This window comes from Diadema antillarum, unplaced genomic scaffold (genome assembly GCF_040938485.1).
Source record: "Diadema antillarum isolate AM-2024a unplaced genomic scaffold, OU_Dant_1.0 seq00000846_RagTag, whole genome shotgun sequence".
Classification (NCBI taxonomy): domain Eukaryota; kingdom Metazoa; phylum Echinodermata; class Echinoidea; order Diadematoida; family Diadematidae; genus Diadema; species Diadema antillarum.
The window spans coordinates 671942-694154 of NW_027271720.1; the positions used below are offsets into that span (position 1 = coordinate 671942).

General features: G+C 39.8%; 1 protein-coding gene across 1 annotated transcript in view; it reads right to left on the bottom strand.

The window, feature by feature from the left end:
* Positions 1-17910, bottom strand: part of LOC139740297 (glutathionyl-hydroquinone reductase YqjG-like) — a 95866-nt gene extending 77956 nt beyond the window's left edge. The window contains exon 1 of the mRNA XM_071650878.1: positions 17732-17910. Coding sequence (XP_071506979.1) covers positions 17732-17843 — 112 coding nt within the window. The 5' untranslated portion in view covers positions 17844-17910. The remainder of the gene's footprint in view (positions 1-17731) is intronic.
* Between the last annotated feature and the right edge of the window lie 4303 nt (positions 17911-22213).

Here is a 22213-nt window from a genome sequence, read left to right on the forward strand (position 1 = left end):
TGGCTGTTGCTATGAAAATTTACTATTCAAGCCAGATTTGCTCTTTCTTTAACATCTTTTGTGAAATGGGGCCCAGAGTCTCTCGTGGTATAGTTGTTTAAAGATGGAGAGTTACTGAAGAGTGCGAACAGAGTCTTATGCTCAAATTGTCATCAGCACACAATGGTGTTCCAATGAGAGATAAATGAAGGGGTATTTCACACTGGAAAATATGATGTGTAGTCATCACGAATTGCCCAGTCTGAAAGGGGCATTAGTAGGACCCTCGTCAGGCACCTAGTCAAGAGCCACTAGACTTGCCTCACATCCTGGCAACCTGCCTTGTCCCACTTTGCTGGATAGAGCGTCACAGCACACAACAGGTCCAGACACTTCACCCCTTGGGGCTCCGTATCGGAGAGTCTACAGTTTCTCTCTTTGCCTTTTTTTGTGTCTGTTTTTTCTTCTCCTTTTTTTTTTTTTTTTTTTTTTTTCGGTCTATGTTGCCATAACACCACACCACAACCCCAGGGGAAAATACAAGAGGGGACTGGCAATCAAGCTTGAAAAATTCAGGATCCATGAATGCAGACCTGTTCATTCTCATTGGGAAATTATTCTGACATAAAAAATTATGGCAATGTTTGACCTTTCCGTTCACACTGCAATCACAAACTGTGGTCTAAAGGAACTTCAGAATTTCCGAGAGTCCTTGCCACTGTATTAAAAAGATGCATGTTTGATTGGCTCTCGGGTTTGCTTGTAAGTTGTATACAAATAATGAACATTGCAGTAAGAGCTATCCACCCTCAATAACTTTGGAACAGTTGGAAACACACAAAGCAAAGCGGAGTGTGCCTCGGACTGTTTTAAAGTTAAGGACGTCTGACATCCACATGATGTGCACGAAGTATTTGTTTTATAAAATAAAGACACAATTCCAATTCTGCAGCAGCCACTTGCGTATGACTCCTGGGCCCAGCACCAGCCACAAGTTAATTAAACACCACACGCAATCACTTGCAATGCATTGGTAATATGTAGGCAATGCAGCTGAGCACAAGTGGTTGTTAATACTAGTCACTAATGTACTAACTAAGGATGACAAAAAGATGTGCATTATTTGTTTTATAAAATAGTGGCATGATTTCAGTTTCAATTCAATGATTTCAAAAATATGTAAATGCATTTACATGTAATACAACACAGGTTTAATTTAATACAACGTAAAATGCCTAAACTAATAAATTGTTGTATTCATCTTCACATTAGGCAAATTAATCACTTTTGTTCTGCCATCGCTTTTGTGCAGTCATATCTAATATATATTTCAATTGTCTTTTTTTTTCAAATAACAGCCAGGTTTGACGTTCATATAAATTGATGCAGTGATGTAAATACTAAGAAAATAAGTTAACTCACCACATGTACGCAAGGTTTGTGGGTGTTATACAAAGCCTGTAAAAGTTTATCTCATCGCAAATGGCATTTGCACACTATTTAAACAATTACAAATGATACAACAATGCTATCGCTTTCTAAATGACATGGAATTATGATCTGATTGTAAAGTAGGCCATTCCCTCACTGGTGTAATTCAATGCAATACTGTCATGCTTCCTTTGTCTCAAGATGAGACCTTCAATATCTGAATAACACTCCAGGGAAAAGCTACTGTATTTGCCTACTTGGCTATTTAAAGGCATAATTTACCATTTGCAGATGAAACAAAACCCCCCCCCCAAAAAAAAAAAAATAAAAAAATTAGTGCTTCAAAATAGTTCTAAATTGTGAGTCAGGGATAGAAACAACCAATGCAAAAATTTGAACCAGTATAATCGATGTTAAGTATTGTCGAATAAACAAAATGTCAACAATAGTTAAAATAAAAATGTTTCCAGATTAACCCGTCTACAGTTATGGTTTAATGACAAAAACAGTGATATCTACTTAAATGTTGTATTTCAGACTTTATTGCAAAACAATTTACATGGTAGGATGTTTTGTGATACAACTGACCTACACATACATGCATCAAAAGTGATATCTTGAATATTTTTTCAAATCACTGTTCCCAAAGGTAAACAGGACCTTTAAACCGTTATGACAATTCCATAGAATCCCATATAATATACATTGAGGGAAGGGGTGGGGGGACCTCTACATTGCATGCTATAGGTTGTCTGTCCACACTGTGGCATTTGGCAGTGCTGGACAGTATCTGACAAGCGATACAGGTGGTTATACCCTAAAACCAATTAACCCATTTGTCTGATCAGGCTATACAATGGCCATTAATAAAACATGGGGGACTAGCATTGAGTATCAAGTATATGGCAGGAATCCTGGAATAACATGATATGGGATTGCGTTGGCCTTCCATTTGCAGTGTTAGGAGGGAGTGCTACACATTTTCTTTCTTTTTTTTTTTTGGAGGGGGGGGGGGGCTTTGAATGCTTGTTAAAACTCAAAGAAAATCTCTCAAAAGTGAAGATGTTCTCAGCTCATTGCTTTTGAAGGCAAGTGATGAGTGCTTTGAAAAATCAAAAGCCTGAGCTACATTGCTGATATTTCTGGCCTGTAAACTGGCAACAAGCTTTGAGGAGAGTAAAGTTAATGTTTCTATCTCAAAATGGCCATTTTCTTTTAATATACGATCTGATCCTGTGCAATTTTCATGCATTCAACCAGATTACCTAACTATTTTTCCAGTATATGGTATATAGCACCATTCAGAGTTGCCAATTTAATAAGATGATAATTTTCCCAGAAAAAAATATCCCAAGATTTTATCAATTACATAAGAACAATACAGCCTAGTCAGAAAGTCTCAAACACTTTAAGATGATTGTTTCAATCCCAAATGTGCCAAAGCACGTAGACACCTTATGAGAGGTTGCAAAATATTCAACTAAAAACTCATGAACATCACTTTTTTTTTGTGCCATGAAACTTTTCACAAATGGCCACTGGCATTCAATGCATATAGTGTAGACAGTCAAGAACTTTCGCATGCATTTTAATTTCGTAAACGTTGGCTCTTGCGAAATTTGCAAAATTAAAATGCACGCTAACATTTCTGGTTATATAGTATCTGGAATTCATGGTTCTAGGAACAGTACCCCCTGGAAAACCACCCTCCGGATAACTACCACCCGGATAATTACCCCCCAGGACAATTCCCCCCTAGGGCAACTACCCCCCGGACAACTACCCTCCAAGGGCAATTACCCTCCAGGGTGATTACCCCCTAGGACAACTACCCCCCGGACAACTACCCTCCAAGGGCAATTACCCTCCAGGGTGATTACCCCCTAGGACAACTACCCCCCGGACAACTACCCTCCAAGGGCAATCACCCCCCAGGGCAATTCCCCCTTAGGAAAACTACCCCCTGGATAACTACCCCTCGGATAACTACCCCTGGATAACTACCCCCTCGGATAACTACCCCCTGGATAACTACCACCCGGATAACTACCCCCTGGATAACTACCCCCCGGAGAACTACCCCCTGGATAACTACCCCCCGGAGAACTACCCCCTGGGTAACTACCCCCCGGAGAACTACCCCCTGGGTAACTACCCCCAGGATAACTACCCCCCGGATAACTACCCCCCCCCCCCCCCGATAATCACCACCAGGATAATTATCCCCAGGTTAATTACCCCCTCCTCCGATAACTAGACCCCACATAACTTCCACCCGATAACTACACCCTCCGATAACTTCCCGAGGATGATTACCCCGGATAAGCAAGCCTACAACTCCCCCTCCCCTATAACTATCAAGACGAAAAATACCCCAGGACAGTGCACCACGCCAATTACCCCCTGGGTAACTACCTCCCGGGTCATTGCCCCCCCCCCCCCCCATCTTACCTTTAATAAAAAGAATATCATTACTACAGGAAACGAAGTTCTTTGTATTATTTGCCAGGAATCACGGAGATGCCATACTGATACATCATTTTATGAAAACAACATCTTAAAGATTTACGATTTGTATCGTTTGCACTTAGGACAATTTATGTAAAAGCTTAATTTCTCCCTCTGTATTTTGACTCTATGTTCATAAAAAACGAAGCTGTCCCTTCATATCCTACCCGGTAATCCAGTAAATGTCAATGCCTTTAACCAAACTATTTTCGCTAAATCTGTATTTTCTTTTACTGTTCCGAAATTTCGGATTTCTCTTGATAGTATAGTATAAAAGAAGTTTTAAGTTTGAATGCCTTTACCATTGAACTAAAGACATTTTGAAGAAATGTTACACTTCAGAATGAGTTAAACTTTTTGCAATATTTTTTAACCACAATTGTCTATCGTTTACCACAACTCCATGTAACACTTCTTTATTTTGAGGAGCTTATATCTCATGCCTCACGTGCCCTGGTTTTGACCCATCATCTTCCTCTTCCCTCTCGCTTTTCTCTGTCCACTGTGAAGGTAGTCTATTCCTGTCATTCATAACTCACCTTTCCTCTTTCTCTCATTACAAGGGACTTATCTCGTGTGTGTTCATGTGCAGTGCACTCCCGTTAAAACGAAATGCTCAGGACCGGCAGGTTTTTTTTTTTTCGTTTTAACGAAATTTCGTTGTAACCGAACAAATATAATATGCAATGTATAACGAAAAGAAGGAAACCACGCATAAAAAAAATTTTGTTTGTTGAATCCTCATCATACGCTGGAAAGCTATGTGAAATGGGAGAATACCTTTTTAATTTCGTTTAAATATTACATTTTAAAAAGAGCATAAAGTTGTCTGTGTTGTCACACATGACACGTGTGTAGAAAATGACGGTGTAGGATTTGGTTACAGTTCGCTATTCCAAAGGTTCTTTTCTTTCTAAAGTACGTTACTCCGAAGACTCCTTATTCCGAAGTTTCGCCATTCCCGGGATTCCGATGGTTTGTTTATGTGAAGGTTCGCATTTCCGCAGAATCATCATTCCGAAAGTTCATAATCTAGATCAAAATAATATATTGTTCATTTTCCGAAGGTTCGTTGATCTGAAAATGAAATGAGGTTCGTCATTCTGAAGGTTTATAAATCAAAAAAAAAAAAAAAAAGAAAAAGGTTCACTAGTCAGAAAGTCCGTTGTTCCGAAGGCTTTTTCATCCGAAAATGAAATAAGGTTCGTTATTCCGAAGAAATTTTGTTAATGAAAAAAAAGATGAGAAAGGTTAGTTATTTCGAAGATTTATTTATCTTAAGACGATTATAAAGACTGCAATTCTTAAGTTTTGTTAGTGTACTCTCCTTTTTCCACCATGGATTAACGATACTTTTTGTAATGTTCCGATTAACGAACGTTTTGAATTCCTATCATTTTCGGACTAACGAATCGTATAAGAATAAGAATAAGGACCATATTTTATTATCGAATTAACGAACCTTTGGAAAAACGCCAAAATGTGCTTAATAACAAACCCTCTTTCATTTCCGAACTAACGGACATTTAGTTGTATCAGAATCTGTGTGTTTTGTATTAAAGGACTTCGGAACAATGAAACAAACCTTATCTGAATTCAAATTATTTTATTACAACAACGCAAGTTCCCCTCGGAAACTGTGCGTGATACACGGAGTGAACATTTAATGATGCGTTCGCTCATGCAGAGACGCTTTAATAATGCTTGTTCCGCTACGCATTTTCGAATGCGATCCGCATTTCGTTATAACGGAGCGCATTTCTTTTGTTTTTCTTTGTCAGTGGCGCTCAGAAAAGACTTCGTGATGACGAAAATTTTGTTATAACCGTCTTCGTTATAAGCGAATTTTGTACCATAGACTTTAATGGCGATAATTTTGGGACCAGAAGTTTTGCTTCGTTATAACGAAATTTCGTTATAACCGTGTTCGTTGTAACGGGAGTGCACTGTATCTTTATTTGTGTACTTCGTCTCTGTCTTAATTTGCTTTCTTTGCATTGTTTCATCAATTTTGTAACTATTTTACTGTTATACCGTTAACGCTCATTTCAGAATTGCCCTACTGCATTATTGGGCATATTAACAACTAGTATATCAAGGATGTGGGAAGAGATTGTCACCTCCTTGGTATGATCACTGCAGAACATTACCTCCCTTGACAATTACTCCTTATTAAAATTAGGCTCCAAACAATCACCCCTCTTACAATAACTCTCCCCCAGAAAATTACGTCTCTCATTGTCATTTTCGAACACATTGGCTATTTGAATTGAAAAAAAAACCCAACATTTTTTCATATCGTCTGGTTTTGGTCGAGACCTAACTTCAGGTTTTAAACATCTTTTGGGTGAGATAATTAGAAACCCCTTACGAAATATTAAAGAGCATGTTATTCCAAGAAGGATTCAATTTTTTGAGAAAAAAAATACTCTTGAAATGGCCGGGATAAAACAGAGCAGCCCTATAATGTAAAAAGGATTCTGTCAACTACAACTCTCCCTAGATCTATTCAAAAAGAGGGTGCAGGACAAAAGACTTCGTTAACAACTAGGGGTGTTTTGTAAAAAAAAAAAAATACCGTTAAACTCGTAATATTTTACTCTTTCTAATGAGACTAACTTATATTTGAACTGGATTTCCTCTTAAAGTGTCGAGAACATTTAATTTGAAAACTAGCACAATTCTACTTGTATGTAAAACAAGCTGTAATTTTACTCTCATGACAGATTAGGGCACCTTTTGATAAAAGTTGCCAGTTATGACATCTTGTTAGTATCTAATAATTTCAATAAAACCATGGGTTCTGCTTGATTGATAAGCTCGAGTCACTGACTTGTTACCATGGACCTGCTTTGATCGACCTACAACGATTGGTAATTGTGTGGAACTGACAGCTTGTCAGGACTGATAACTTTCATAAAACCGTGCTCGGATCCTATCAGAAATTATGGCTTTATATCGAAGAGTCCCTCGCTAATGTTAAGGGAATATGAATTGCAGTGAAATCAACTCTCCTTTTCTTATGTTTATCGTCTATGATGTGTTATAACGGTAGAAAATAAATGACAAGCCAAAAGAGTGATGACAGTGTAAGAGAAAGGTGCATCTTCTGATATGGTGTTATGAACTTATGGAAAATATACGACGGGTGGTAACTTTCGGGGGGCGGGGAGGGAGGGTTGTCCAGTAGGTAAGTATCAGGAGGGGGCGGGGGGGGGGGGGGGTTCGGGGTATTGTTAATGGGGGGGGGGGGGGTAGTAATCCGGGTGGTAGTTATCCTGGGGGTAGTTATCCGGGGAGTAATTATCCGGGTGGTAGTTATCCTGGGGGTAGTTATCCGGGGGGTAGTTATCCGGGGGGTAGTTATCCGGGGGGTAGTTCTCCGGGGGGTAGTTACCCAGGGGGTAGTTCTCCGGGGGGTAGTTATCCAGGGGGTAGTTATCCGGGGGGTAGTTATCCAGGGGGTAGTTATCCGGGTGGTAGTTATCTGGGGGGTAGTTATCCGGGGGGTAGTCATCCAGGGGGTAGTTACCCAGGGGGTAGTTATCCGGGGGGTAGATGTCCTAGGGGTAATTGCCCTTGGGGGTAGTTGCCCTAGGAGGGTAGATGACCGGGTGGTAGTTTTCCTAGGGGGTAATGGCCCTGGAGGGTGATTGCCCTGGGAGGGTAGTTGTCCGGGGGGTAGTTGCCCTAAGGGGGAATAGACCTGGGGGGTAATTATCCGGGTGGTAGTTATCCGGAGGGTAGTTGCCCAGGGGGTAAGTGCCCGGATACGGGAATTCATGTATATTATGTTCTACTCCCTTTTCACATATAATACCCATTTCCATTCTTCTTTTGTTTTGCTGTCGTTTTTTTTCTTCCTATCCCAGCCTGATGCGACAGTTATACATAAAGATACAATTCTTAATATCTTTTAGCCTATGATAGATACAAATGTATCTATGCATACATATCTAGATATAATTATAAAATGAGAATACATAAATACATGTGACAGATTGTGCATGCTTCGATGAATGTACATACACACAAATGTATGAAGTGCATTCAAATACACATAAAATGCATTTATATAAAATAATGACTTAGGTTGAAGACTTTGGTTCTATTCAATAATAATCCTTCTATGGCATTGTGTTCTTACAACAATATCATGGTTGTTGAGGTAGAGGCTTGGAGTGAAAAAGCTATTAAAAGTGAAAGATCAAACCAATATACACTTGTCTAGAATTAAAACAGGGTGAAGAGATGGAAGGACACCAAGATCTTCTCTTCGTGTTATGGTTTGAATTATTGCGTGCCATCCACAGAGAGGGGAAATTGCAGTACAGTGAAGATTTTCATCAGCTTAATTTGTGGGACAAGGACGTGTGTGCTCCTGTATAGAGGAAGGAAGGTTGTTGATATTTTCCTTTTCTTTCTCCTCCTCCTGCTCCCCCATCTCTCTCTCTCTTTCTCTTTGTCTCAATATTCCTTTCAACTCACATCACGCAACCAAGCTTATTGAGATTCCTGGAGAAGACAAATGTCTACGCATCCTGATAATTGTCCTGTCACGTCGCCTAACGGCGAGCTTGGGTAACCAGGCACGCTGATGTGAAATTCATGGGGTGGGAATCGCGCTGTGCCCAGCAACGCAGAGCATAACAACCAATTTGGCTCTTTGCCTCATCGCAGCCATGCATGTAGTGAGATACAAGACTGGACGTATTCATCCCGCTTTCTGTTTTTCCTGGAAATGATCGAGATATGTGCGGGATTTCATTGTGTGAATGTGACACACATACACACAAATACAAACACACACAGACACAACGGAGGTGGATCCAGGAATTCCATAAATTGGGGGGGGGGGGGTGGGGGTAGGGGGTAGGGGGTAGGGGGGAGGAGGAGGTGCAAAAAAATATTTCTGGTGCCACCTCCAGGTTTCATTGGCTGACGATCAAAAAAAAAAAGGCCTCAGCACAATTTCCTGGTGCCACTACAATCGAAAACTAAAAGGGGGGCACACACACCCCTTTCATTTTTTCTTATTTCTTTTATTTTCAGAAGAATAAAGGGGGGGGGGGGGTGCACACCCAGTGCGCCCCCTCCCCTGGATCTGCCACTGCACACACACACACATTCTGTCTTTCCCAAACCTTGTCTCTCCCTTTCCATCTTTCGTTCTGTCTTTTATTCTCTCATGCATAGAGACAATAGGAAATGTGCACGGAAGGCAAATTAAAACTAATTTACTTTATCTGTGAGAACGCATGGCTTCTTGTGACCTTGTCATTGTCCTATGTTATCTGTTGTGTGCTTGTGTGTGAGAGAGAGAGAGAGAGAGAGAGAGTGTGTGTGTGTGTGTGTGTGTGTGTGTGTGTGTGTGTGTGTGTGTGATGAGAGAAGAAGAGTGGATAAGGCTTATATTACTCCACTGTACTGGTCCTTGGACTTTTCCATTCTTTAAGCATTGCATGTTTTGATGGGTAGGATAGGAGGGGCAAACCTTGAAAGGACAAGCTTACCTTACAAAATACATTGTGTGGATTGAGTGACTCAGCATCATTGGTAGAACAAATCAGTGAAAATTTGAGGAAAATTAGACAAACTGTTCAAAAGTTATGAATTTTTGAAGCTTCAGTGCTGCCATCACTGGATGAAAAGACTATAACACACTTTGTGATGTCACACGCATAGAACGATATATAAAGAAAATATAAAGAAAATTAAACATATTGTCACTTTTCTGGCATAATACAAGAGCATGCACTTCGCTTGCCTCTTTCAGGAAGTAGGGGGAATAATATCAACCTTAACATATTTAAATAACAATTTGAGGGAATGTGTACTAAAAAACAACAACAAACAAACAAATGCAATATTTTGGAATTCTCTCTATATTTTCTTTATATTGTTCCATGCATGTGACATCACAAACTGCAGTAGCATTCTCAGCCAGCAACGGTGGAAATGAAACTTCTTAAATTCATAACTTCGGAATTGCCTGAAAGATTTTCCTCAAACTTTCACTGATGTGTTCTATTGATATTGCAGCATTCACTCAATCCACACATATATTCAGGTGAACTTTTCCCATTGAGGACAGGCTGATTTTGCTATAACATGCATTTCCCATAAACATCTGCCGGAGTATACTCCAGACTAATCTTCAATGGGTTAAATGATACTCCACTGAGTCATCATACTAGTACTCTTTGGCACTTTAATTTCTCCTTCTTCTTCATTTTTTTTTGTGGTGATGACAGAAAAATTGCAAGTGCATCATCTTGTCTTTTGACAAAGGTGGAACTGCCACATGTAGGCAACATAAGTAGGCAAACACAGGAAGTCAGGGCTTCTTGTTGTTTTATTGCTTTTTTAACTATGGAGACAACATGAGCTGAACATTTATGTCATGCAGTGCAACAGAATAAATATCCAGGAGCAGGTCAAATCTTGCATAAAATGGCAAATACAGCATACTTGGGGTTGGGTTTGGCAACCACCTTGCATCCACAAAGCCTTCCACTCGTCATCTAAACAAAACACAGGAAGAACAGATTTGGAAGAAGCATTCAAAAGTAACAGAAAAAATAGACACAGGAAGTCACTGGGGTTTTACATTGTATCAACATTGGAGACAATTTGAGCTACAGTTGTATTTGTCAATATCACTCTGCTCTGCCCCCCCCGGAAAAAAAAAGAGAAATCCATTACTGCTAAACTTTTGTGAATGATACAAAATGCTTGGTATGACTGGATATGATGGTGGTGGTGATGGTGGTGGTGTTGGTGGTGGTGTGTGTGTGGAGGGGGGGGGGGGGGGGGGGGGTATAAGGGGGCCAAACAAACACCTTCCAACCAATGAGCCTTTCACACACATGACATAGAAAGGAGGAAAAAAGTGTCCTCTCACACCTCTCCCGTCTCGACTGATGATGAAAATGCCGGGTGACGAGACGGGCTTGAGAACCTCCATCTCAACGTTGCCTGAATAACATGAATGCTTAACGACCCGATGGCAGTGATGCCTCCCAACCTTGACTAACGGAAGGAGCTTGATATCTTCATTGCGAGACATAGATTACAAACTGGAATTAAAGAGTTTGGTCACCTCTTACTGCACTGTGGATCGTTCCCTTTCCGCCCCTCCCACCCCCCCCCCCCCAAAAAAAAACGACGACAACAACAACAACAACAACACATTTTCATTCTATTTTGGTATTCTAGATTGCCAATGGGCTGTAAAATGAAAGAAAATGCAAAAAAAAAAAGGCTATCATATCAATCCATGATCACCGGTGAAAAAGCAGGTATTTTTATGATGAAAATATCATATACTGTATACGCCATATATTTCGCGAGTCTAAAATTTTCGCGAATCGAGATTTCCCCGACTATTTCATGAGTGGTTAATTTCATGATCGTGTAGTCCTGTACTGAATGGAGCAATTGTGTATGCGTATGTCACATTCATATCAGGATCAGAGTCAATATTTTCGTGTGTTTCTAATTATGCGAATAGCAGCTGACTCGCGAAATTTGCGAAAATAAAAACCTCGCGAAATATTTGGCGTATACAGTACCACTGAACAAAATACACTTTATGACTGCACTGATGCAAGAGCTACAGCTACAAATGTAACAGTGGAAACATGTCACTAAATTATTATATGCAATATGAGAATCGTAATCAGTAAGTTGAATGTCAGGAAATATTCTCACATGGTGTGTGGACTTCAGCAACTTGAAAGATTGGTCACAGTGATGAGCCTAACACTCGATGAACAATATATTCTTCTAACTCTTTATGCACAAAAAGGTCACTACAATATTTGAACTGTGAGATTTTCTCTAACATTTCTGCATGACTCTGCTGATGATGGTTGATAACAAATGAAGTGGAATAAATCAAACATCCTTAATCTTGGGGAAGAATTTTATTTTATTTTTAAAACAACTTAATCTTCTTTGCACACATCAAAACAAGGACTTAATGAGCAATCACATTCATCTGACGACCAAAAGAACAAATTTCAAAGTGTCCACAAGTCACCAAGTGAAACTATTTTATTCGATACCAAAATTGTAATGTAATAACCTGCTTTACAGAAATCCTGATATTGTTCTTCAAACTTTGAATGACCTGTGAAAACTCTTCTATTATCTTAATTATTCTTTTATCTCTAAAAAGTCAACTTTTAACTTACTGCCATATAATGCAATACCAGGAGATGCCAAGACTCACAATGATGATTGTGATGACAATTAACAATTATGATATTCTCTACAGTAGTAATGACATACCTGTGATATTGGTAATGTTTATGATGATACTGATAATTAAGAAGCACTAGAAACCTGTGAGAATTACAATGCATTTCAAGTCTATGTGAGATATATATATCTTACTGTATATCAAAATGATGCATTTGGATATAAAGATACACACAATGAAACAAAGATCTTATAGTGACAACTTATTTCTGCATTTTGTCAGATCTGATAGAAAAAAAAATCATTGTCACCAACCCCAAAATTAAAAAAAACAACAACAACATTGTCCCTAACCATGAACTTGATAACAGTAAAAGATATAATCTCACTCTTTATTCATGAATTTGCCAAAAAGCAGGGGAGCACTAAAACTACTGCCTGTTATTTTGTCTTGGCCTGTGCATAAAACACGATACACCAGTTTTGTTTTGTTTTTCTTTCTTTCATTTTCTCCGACTCCAAGCTCGCAGTAATGGGTTCAGGATATGGTTTCTGTTCAAAACGAGATGAGATTCAATGTATTCTTAACGAGGTGGACAACCTTGGCTTATTGCGTCAATCTTATCACCAGGGGAGAGGGGCGTGCATGATGGCAAAAATTGATACAGTCAGACCGAGAAATCATCAGGCAAACTAAATAGCAAGCACACATACACACACACACACACATTAAGGGGCCCCCAAATAAATGTAAATCACACCTCTTCTGATGTTCAGCTGTTATGAACACCGGACCTAGCCTCCTCATCCCCCCTTCCTCCCCCATCCCCACCCCCTCCAACTTCCGCTGGTCCCTTTGAAGCTGGAACAAGTTTCGGCACCCATGATTACATGCGCTGTCGTCCCAGCCTCATGAAAGTTTCAGTAGGCGGGTGTGATTACTCGCAAAGTGACGCACGAAACGCCTTGTGAACTCAACCTGGACACGACTGCACACGGGCAAAAGAGGAAACGTGATGAAATGAACTGCATCTGAGAGAAGGAATTACCTTCTGACCCATGGCATCCCATCATGTGTGAACAGTGATCCTCTCTTTAGCCCGCCTGAAGTGAATTGGGTCTCATACAGTATATCTACAGTTACACCAAGACTAACCGTAGATATATACCTTTACATTTTACACATATTTAATGAATATTCAGATACTGCACATTAAAAATGAAAGAGAAATAAATGAAATACAGCCAATGAATGGGCATAAAAATGTCATGTTTGTTTCTTTCTTTTATAATAAACTCTCTCCATTTTTTAACTCTGTTATTTCAGTGATAAAATAATATACTTTGCGAATTTACATAATTTGATAAGCAAAAGGGTGAATGCTTTGGAGAATATTTGCAATCTCACAATTCCAAATTAATGACAGATCAACATTATCATCCCAATTTTCCTTGCGCATCATTTTCTGTTTTCACTCTCTCTCTCCCTCCCTCTCTCTCTCTTTATTTCATTTCATTTGCAGTTTTTTTAGCATTTTTTTTAAAATATTGCATTTTCTCTTCATCCATTTCACTCTATTTTCATTTTACCTAAGCATGCTTTCTCCATTGCATTTTCTCTATCAATCAATCATTTATTTCACTTTACTTTTGTTTCTCTAGATCTTGCCTTCAGTCCATCTAACAGTCTCTCTCCCTCACTCACTCTCTTTTGCAGGTATTTATTTCCATTTGATTCCCCTATGCCTATGTAAATGTCTTGTAAAATTGAAAACAAAACAAGCTTTTTCAATCATCATCCTTATCTGCTGCTGTCATTCTATAGGCCTATGTATACAAACCTACATGTCTATTTCTGACACATCAATGTACAGTTTGGAGTACACACATGGAATCCCCAAAAACATCCCTCCCTCTCCCCCCCCCCCCCCCCCCCCAATCCGCCGCTGCTGAATGAGAACAGAAGATATAGAGAGTACAGTTGGCGCCATTGAAGGGTATACACTCATAGTTTTCATGGCACTAGTTCATGATAACTGCTGCTCAGCCAAAAGAGGGCGCTAGAGCTAAAAAGTTTACCTCCATACTGGAGTCTGCTAGTCAACGTCAGTCAACCCAGTTGCAATCCCATGATCGCTTTCATTTGCTTTTATTCCTCCCTGCCTGCCCTTACACCATTGACAGTTAAATACCCCTATCATTTTCATCAGGTGATGTGAATGCATACTGTAATAGTGGATATTTTTTGCGTGACTAATTTTTCGCGCTAAACCAGGCAAAAAGAGTTTTGCATGTTTTTAATTCCGCGGAATCAAGACATCAACTACTGGAACATGTGGCAGGCAAAACTATCTGCGTGCTTTTAATACCCCTTTCCCGCTGAAGAAAATCTTCCCCGGGGGCACCTGGGGGCACCCGGGGAACCCCTCAGTGTGAAAGGTCACTCGGTTGAAACCTAGGGGAAGCCTAGGTGAAACACCGATGAAATTTTGGGCAATTTTTACCCGAGAAGCGTCCTGGGTGAACACCGATAGTTCAACGGGAGATCACCCGGTGGTTCACCGAGAGCGCCCAGCGTGAAAGGTTGTCTCGGTGAAACACCGGGGAAAATATGCAGATTATGTCAAAGGTCATGTTTTGTTTCTGGTCATGCACACGTTTTCAGCTAGCTAGCGCGCACTCGACCTCCCAAATCCACACGTACAGGGTACTAGTAATTCGTGTTTGTAAACATACACACGACACTACATAATATGTCGTTTTCGTGTGCAATGTGGCGTTCACAGTGCGACGGCATTGTTTTGCATCGTGCTGTGCATTGTATTGTTTACTAGTAATTAGCACGCCGTGTACTGTATACAAAGCTGATATAGGTTTACAGTGTACATAATTATGTACTTGATCGATTTGATGCTTCCTCCTTCTTCGTCTTCCTCTAGTGTCTAGCTCTTAACTCTTCCAGTAAAGTCTGATACAGTGCGCCTCTTGCTTGATTTTTTTTTTTCGTATTTTGTGCTTTTCTCGTCAAGTGCTGGGTTTACAGTGTGCAGGAGAAATCCGTTGACGTTTTGTGCTGTTGAAATTTGAGGGAATTTTGCAAATGGCTGGAGCGTGGACCAAAGACGAAGAGAGACTGTTACTTCAATTACGTAGCAAGGCAGTAGTGAACGAAGAACAGAGCGGGACGTCGGCTGACGCTGCCGCGTACGAGTCCCTCCTCCGAAAACTTGCTGAACATGGGATCGAAAAAACCAAATCGCAGATGCACAACAAACTCAAGTACATAAGATCACCCACGTTGCGAGCAGAAAACCCGTCTAGGGGAAAGTTTCACCGAGAGCAGTGTGAAACGACGGCACTCAAACTTTCACCGAGAGGTTCCCCGGTGAATTCACCGGGGAACCTCTCGGTGGTTCACAGAGACGGGCAGCGGGAAAGGGGTGAAATTTTCGCACTATAGGTTCTGGTTGCCCAAATTGCACGAAAATTTCAAAACCGCACAAATTTCCACTTTTACAGTAGCATGTACTGTATCTCTGGCAATCATTCACTGCTCGTAAATTAAAAAAGATTTACTTGTTTGTCTTTTTCTACATCACCACCCCTGTGGCTTTCCCTCCTCACCCCCTTTGAATAGATGCTTAAACAAAGCTGACACACATTATCTACACTATGCAAATTATGGGCCGACTGTCTCATTGATAAGGGAAGTTGGGACACATTGCTGGCAGACAAGCAGGCAAAGAACCGGTCTACAATACAATGATTTAAGAAGAATTTTGACAAACAATATCAGTCTGGCTGACAGTATATGGCCCCCTCACTTTGTAGCATTTAGGATATGTGCATTTCCGTTCCCTCTTTTTGAATGCACTCCCCATACCTTGGGACTGCCAAAATTTCTGTGGCTGCATATGGCAGTTGGCCACTATAGACAGGTGGCCGCTAAGGCAGGTTTGACTGTATGCTCAAATGCAAGTCTATAATTCCATCTTCACAGGCAAATATAACAATGATATACTGATCAATCAAATCATAGTGGTGGCTCCCTGTTTGCATTTTAATGTATGTTCAGTTATGCAAATCTATCTCTCCATCACCGAAGGCAAGATTTACAACAATGTTTACAGATTACCAATCGAATCATGGTTATAATGTATGATGCAAACACGGGTCACATCATGACTGCAAGGTATTACTACAATTTAGATAAAAATCAAGCTAGACACATAGATCCCTCAGAATAGTGAACAGGGGCACAAAGGAAAGAAACAAAGAGAAAACAATTAATCTTTGTTTCACATAGTTCTTTAACGAATTCAAACCAAAGAAATTGGCTGAAACTGAAACAGTAACGCCCTCTTATTGAATACCGTAGGTGGACTTGACTCTTGCAATGAACCACAGTGCACTTGTACCAGTACAACGACAAGTGTTCCTTAGTTGTATTCCTAAACAAGAAATATAAATCAAGTTCACAGAAAATTCATAAAACATTTCTTTCGTTCAGAGGCTTTCATTCAAACTTCAGAGGTTTCATTCAGGTATATGTCTACAATATTAGTAAGTTGCACTGATCGCATGTACCACGTGTGGCAACCAACCACTGAATACTTGTGGCTATCACTACTATACTAGTATCAGATTGGTTCTTTCCAACTGTCGCAATATCGTGGCATTGTGGCGACTGTAATAAACGAAGTTGTATTAGTCGCACGACGGCTAGAGAGCTATGACTTATGTCACATCTAAGCTCAAGTTGTTCATTAAAAATGAACGGGGGCACACGTCTGGTGCGCCCCCGCCTGGATGTGTCTTGTAACAGTTGTGTGTTTACATAGATCTACCAATTTAATGTAATTATTGATACCCGGTATGCGATGTGGGTCTTCAATAATCTAGTACAGTAGTACTAGTAGGGGTCTAGTAGATGGGCCCCGTTGCAAGAAAGTTGCAATCAATTGCAAATAATTGCTAATTTTGAAACAACCATTCTGATTGGCTCAGGGTCTGCCCTATTAAGAAGACATGCATGCAACAATGATTTTGATTGGCCAGTGACAATCAGTTGCAAGTTGCGTTTAAACGCAAAGTTTCTAGCAACGGGGCCCTGATCTAGTAAATTTTACAGTAGTAGGCCTAGATTAATTTACACGCACACAGCACGGCACATGCACACATATCACATCTGACCCTCAGCTCAAGATAGGATGAATGTATGGTTGCCAAACGTATAGCCGTGTAGTACCATTATTGTTATCCAGCTGTTATCCTGTGACCTTGTGACTATTCATTCATAGACCTCACATTTTTACTTTAGACAACTCTGCAACTTTAGCAGTTCTCCTGACTGGAGGAATTCAAGCAAAGAAGAAGAAGGTTGGGGTCTATGATTTCCTGGAAACTCATGTGATACTTTGTTGGCAGTGCGCCATTTCAAAGTATTTAATAAATTTAGCTATCCCATCGAGTTGATTAAAGATAAACAGATTTTCACACTACTCTACATACACTACTACCAGAATTCATAATACATGTACACGTCTATTTACAGACACGGGACTGGGATGAACGACACCCTGGGCTGTACTACTGTAGATCCACTCACCGGTAATCCAGTTCCGAAATGCGGAAGGCTTTCGTTTGAATTCACCTTTCTTGGAGATATCTGTTCCCCAAGATGAATCTACTTTTTGCTTTTTTGGTTCTTGCGATGCCATTTCTGCAAATATCCTCTCAACGATTCAGATTTATTCTCGCGTTATCAAGTCCACCTCCGATGGTTACGTGATGAGCACACACAGACGCGTACAGTTCGTAGAACGCAATGCAACGGTCGGTGCGGTACAATGAGAATGCTGTGCGCTCGACTGAGGGAGGTCGTGATGTGATGATAGCAGACGACAGTTTGGTAATACCGTAATGCAGCTGTTCGGCCAACGGTAGAGGGCTTTTTGAGGGCTTGGTATGGGTCAGTGCTTGCTTACTCAACGAAATATGTAAACACAAAATTGTTTACCCTCAGCAAGCATCAGCTTTGTAAAAAAAAAAAAAAAAAAAAGTAAGTTAAGTATGAGATTGTCATGCTACTGGTAGGGGGTTTATGAATATGAATATGGTCGGGCCGCATTGCATAAAACTATGATAACTTTACAATCAATTTTAACTCTTCAATCAGTGGTAACCATCAGTGCAGCTTCTTGGCCCTGATTTTGCATTTTCGAGAGTATAATTTTAAGTATGGTAGTTCTCGAAAATAGTCATGTTGTTCTCGTCACATTTACAGACAGCAATTTCCAATGTATAGGCTTATCTGTTCACGATTTGCAACTGAGCATAATGAATAATTGTGGCTAGCTTTGAAGGGATTTTGGAAACTTCAAAAGTACCAAATTGGGGGAGGTGTTTTTGTTTTTGTTAATTTAAGAATCAGACTCTCTTTGTAGGCCTTACATTTTTTTTCTCCATTCTTTCAAGTTATCTTGTTATTTGGCCAAAGCATATTGAGTCTCCCGATATGAAGAGTATAATCTATAGACCTTTTCAGAGGTCATGCCAAATCTCATTATCCAGTAATGCGAGATAGGCTGATACTAGTGTTTTTGCCATGGCAACCATTTCGTTAACACATTCTCCTCTTCGCAAGATCTGCAATTGTTGCTGTAACTTAATTGTGCATTGACAACGGTCGGATAGATTATTTTTTTGACTGCATCAGGCCTTTAAAAAAGATATGGCCTATATAAGATACATATAGAATTGCTGCTGACTCATTGCCACCGTTCATATGGCACAAATGATCGTGCATGACTTGCAAATTTTATTTACTACAGCTTCCGACTGGATATAGATATTTCGTGTACATTCCTCATTCAAACGGGACAAAATAAACACTCGCTTGACCTCTCATGCAGAAAAACAAACAACAGTAAACTTTAGAGCGTCAAATGCCATCAAATTTGTAAACCCCAACATATGCATCCGATATATGCGTGTTGGGATTTCACGGTTGTCCAACGCCGGAGCACTATCAGCCTGCCGCGGGAATTACAAAGCACTTTCAGCATCTTTCCCATTCATCCAGTTACGATTACAGCTCCGAGTTCGGTATGATGACCTGCCACTACAGATGGTAATATGAACAGGCCATGCAGCATCTGATACGCCAGGTCAATCTTTCGTATATGGCTAGTAAAGTTGAGTATCTAAAAACAACAAATCCAATTTTAACTCTTTCGATTATTGCACATCCTTATCATCTGAATGACACTTCATTCATGGCAATCTTTGTTTGCCATCTTTTTTTTTTTTTTTTTTTTTTTTTGCCGGTAGTTTGAATTGATTCTGTATCGTGTCTATGCATGCATGACTATCTCTTGACACAGTTGTCGTATAAACGGATTCTATTAGTCGAAGGGCGCTGCTGATATAAAAGATAAGTAGAGGCCCATGCAGAATCAAGAATATATAACAAATTACGCAAGTAACAAACACTCTGTTTAAATCTCTCTTCAGTGATTGCAACTTGCACCTATCAAGTTTGTTAAGCGTCGATATGTCGTATGATTTATGGCCTTTTTCTGATTTCCTGACGTATCACTATGGCATACAATATTCAATATTCTTTTTCTTTTTCTTCTGTGTCCCGTGTAAACGTGATGTGAAATAATTATGTGTAGGTGACTTATGTGATCTTTTAAGCATGTGGAATAAATGAATTGAATTTAATATCAATTTTTGTACTTGTTCATACTATCTGCATATAAAAAGTATACTTGGGATACAATTTGTTTTCATCAGTTTTGGGCAAAGTTTTCTGGTTTTCAGACCCAACTTTTGTTGTTAACCTAACAGAGACTCCAATCCCAAGCACCTTCTGATCTGGAGATTCTCCCGCCTGAAACCCCTAGCAAACGGGAGACTCCAACTTGATGTGTGCAAAACGCACATCACGAGGGCGAAGTTCCTTGCGGTCAAGATAGGTTCTAGCTGCTCTCTCGTGCTATATCTAAGGCTTATTTTTCAACATACAATGAAATTAAGTAAGAAATCATTTTAAGCGGGAGAACGGGAGATTCTGCAAAAATGGGCTTTCGGCGGGAGATCTCCCGTCGAAAGCGGGAGAGTTGGAGTCTCTGCCTATAACATACTATAGGTATAAAACCCGACTATTACACATTCTTGTTGTGACGGGATGAAGAAGACGAGAAGAAGAGGAGGAGGATAGAGGTGTACTCTCTAAAAAAAATCGAGTGAAAATATTTACTCTTAAAGGAGTGAATACAAAAAGAGTGAATTTAGAGTGAAATTGGAGTGAATTTTGAGTGAAAATGTTCATTTTCACTCGTTTTGGAGTGACCTCAGGGATCACTCCTAAATCTTCGAGTGATCCCTGAGGTCACTCCAAAATGAGTGAAAATGAGCATTTTCACTTAAAATTCACTCCAATTTCACTCTAAATTCACTCTTTTTTTAATTCACTCCTTTAAGAGTAAATATTTTCACTCGATTTTTTTAAGAGAGTAGGAGGAGGAGAAGAAGAAGAAGAAGAAGACAAAGAAAAAGAAGAAGAAGAAGAAGAAGAAAAAAGAAAGAAAGAAAGAAGGAAATAAAGCAGAAGAAGAACGTCTCTCTGCCACGCCGACCTACAGGCCTGTAGAAATATAAGGAGAAAATTACTTAGAGTGTCTTCATAAATTATTCAACTCTTCTATGTACTGTAAGTTATATAATTACGATGCATAATAAGCGTGAACAATTCCTGCATAGAGTTCAATTTAATACATGTAGTATAACTCCTCGTCACCATACAGTCGATGCACAAATGAAATTCATGTCAAGGACGTTTATTCCAGGGTCATCATGATCATGAATGTGACTGTTATGAGTGGAAGCAAAAGCAGGGGGGCATTTCATGGAGTATTGTGTCAGACAAATTATTTGTCGTACAAATTTGCTTTCAGCCAATCAGATGCAAGGATTTCAGCTGTAGCTTAACTTATGACAATTTGCCAGAAATATATATGTCAAAACGCTTCATGAAATGCCCCATGAAGTGGCATCCAAAAGTATATGATTTTGGAGCCACTATAGCCCAACTCTGATGCTCGTTCAGATTGCATGTAGATATAATTATAGAACAATCTACAATAATGAGTGTTGCCATGGCAGCGAGTGGGTAATGCCCAACAGATTAAGAATGATAATTACTATAATAGCGTATGAATCGAACTTGCACTTATCCTGACCAGGTACCTCTCATGAACGTCATTCGTCTTCAACACCATCGGGTCAAAAGATAAGGCCTAGCTATATGTCGGCATATATATTTAACAATAATTGGGGAAACACGATTTGTCGTTTTAGATTGCTGCAGGAATCACTGTCACACTGCTGTCGGAGTGTACATTTCTCACAAAAAGATGGATATAAGGGTTTGTTTGTTTGCTTCATTTTTAGATCTCTGTTCTCCAAGTTCCTGTCAATCTCCACTTTTGTTTTAAATCTGATGCGTCGTACATGACTCTACAAACTTCTTTATTGATATTTTGTTTAATCTCAACTTCACTAACCTCCCCACCCTCCTCCACCTCCCCCACCTCTCTCTTGCCCCCCTCCCGAATCAATTTCAAGTGTGTCAATATGAATATGAAGCATGACGTGCTAATAAAAAATAATGTACAGTGCTTGAATTCGTTCATCATCACCCGACCACAAAATAAAGGCAACTGTGTGTTATATACTATCCTCTGCTATTGTGTTCATGCTTTGTGTCTTGTCTCCTCCGATTTTACACCAAGTTCAAATAAAATCAAACAAAACAAAGCTAAAGATTTAATGAAAAAAGGTTATCTATAAAAGGGGTTTTTATATGTGAATCTATTGCATTTTTTTTAATGAACTGTCGATACTAATGTAAACTGGATGAGGGGATATCATCGTCTCCCACGTCTGCCAATGATTTGCACGCACCTTCACTGAATTTGCTGTTCAGTGGTATAAAATCAACGAGGAAACTTCTCTTGATTGTTCTCATCTGTTTGCTGGGATGTGCAATGTATAAGTAATGGTTACTTTGAGAGGAAAGAGT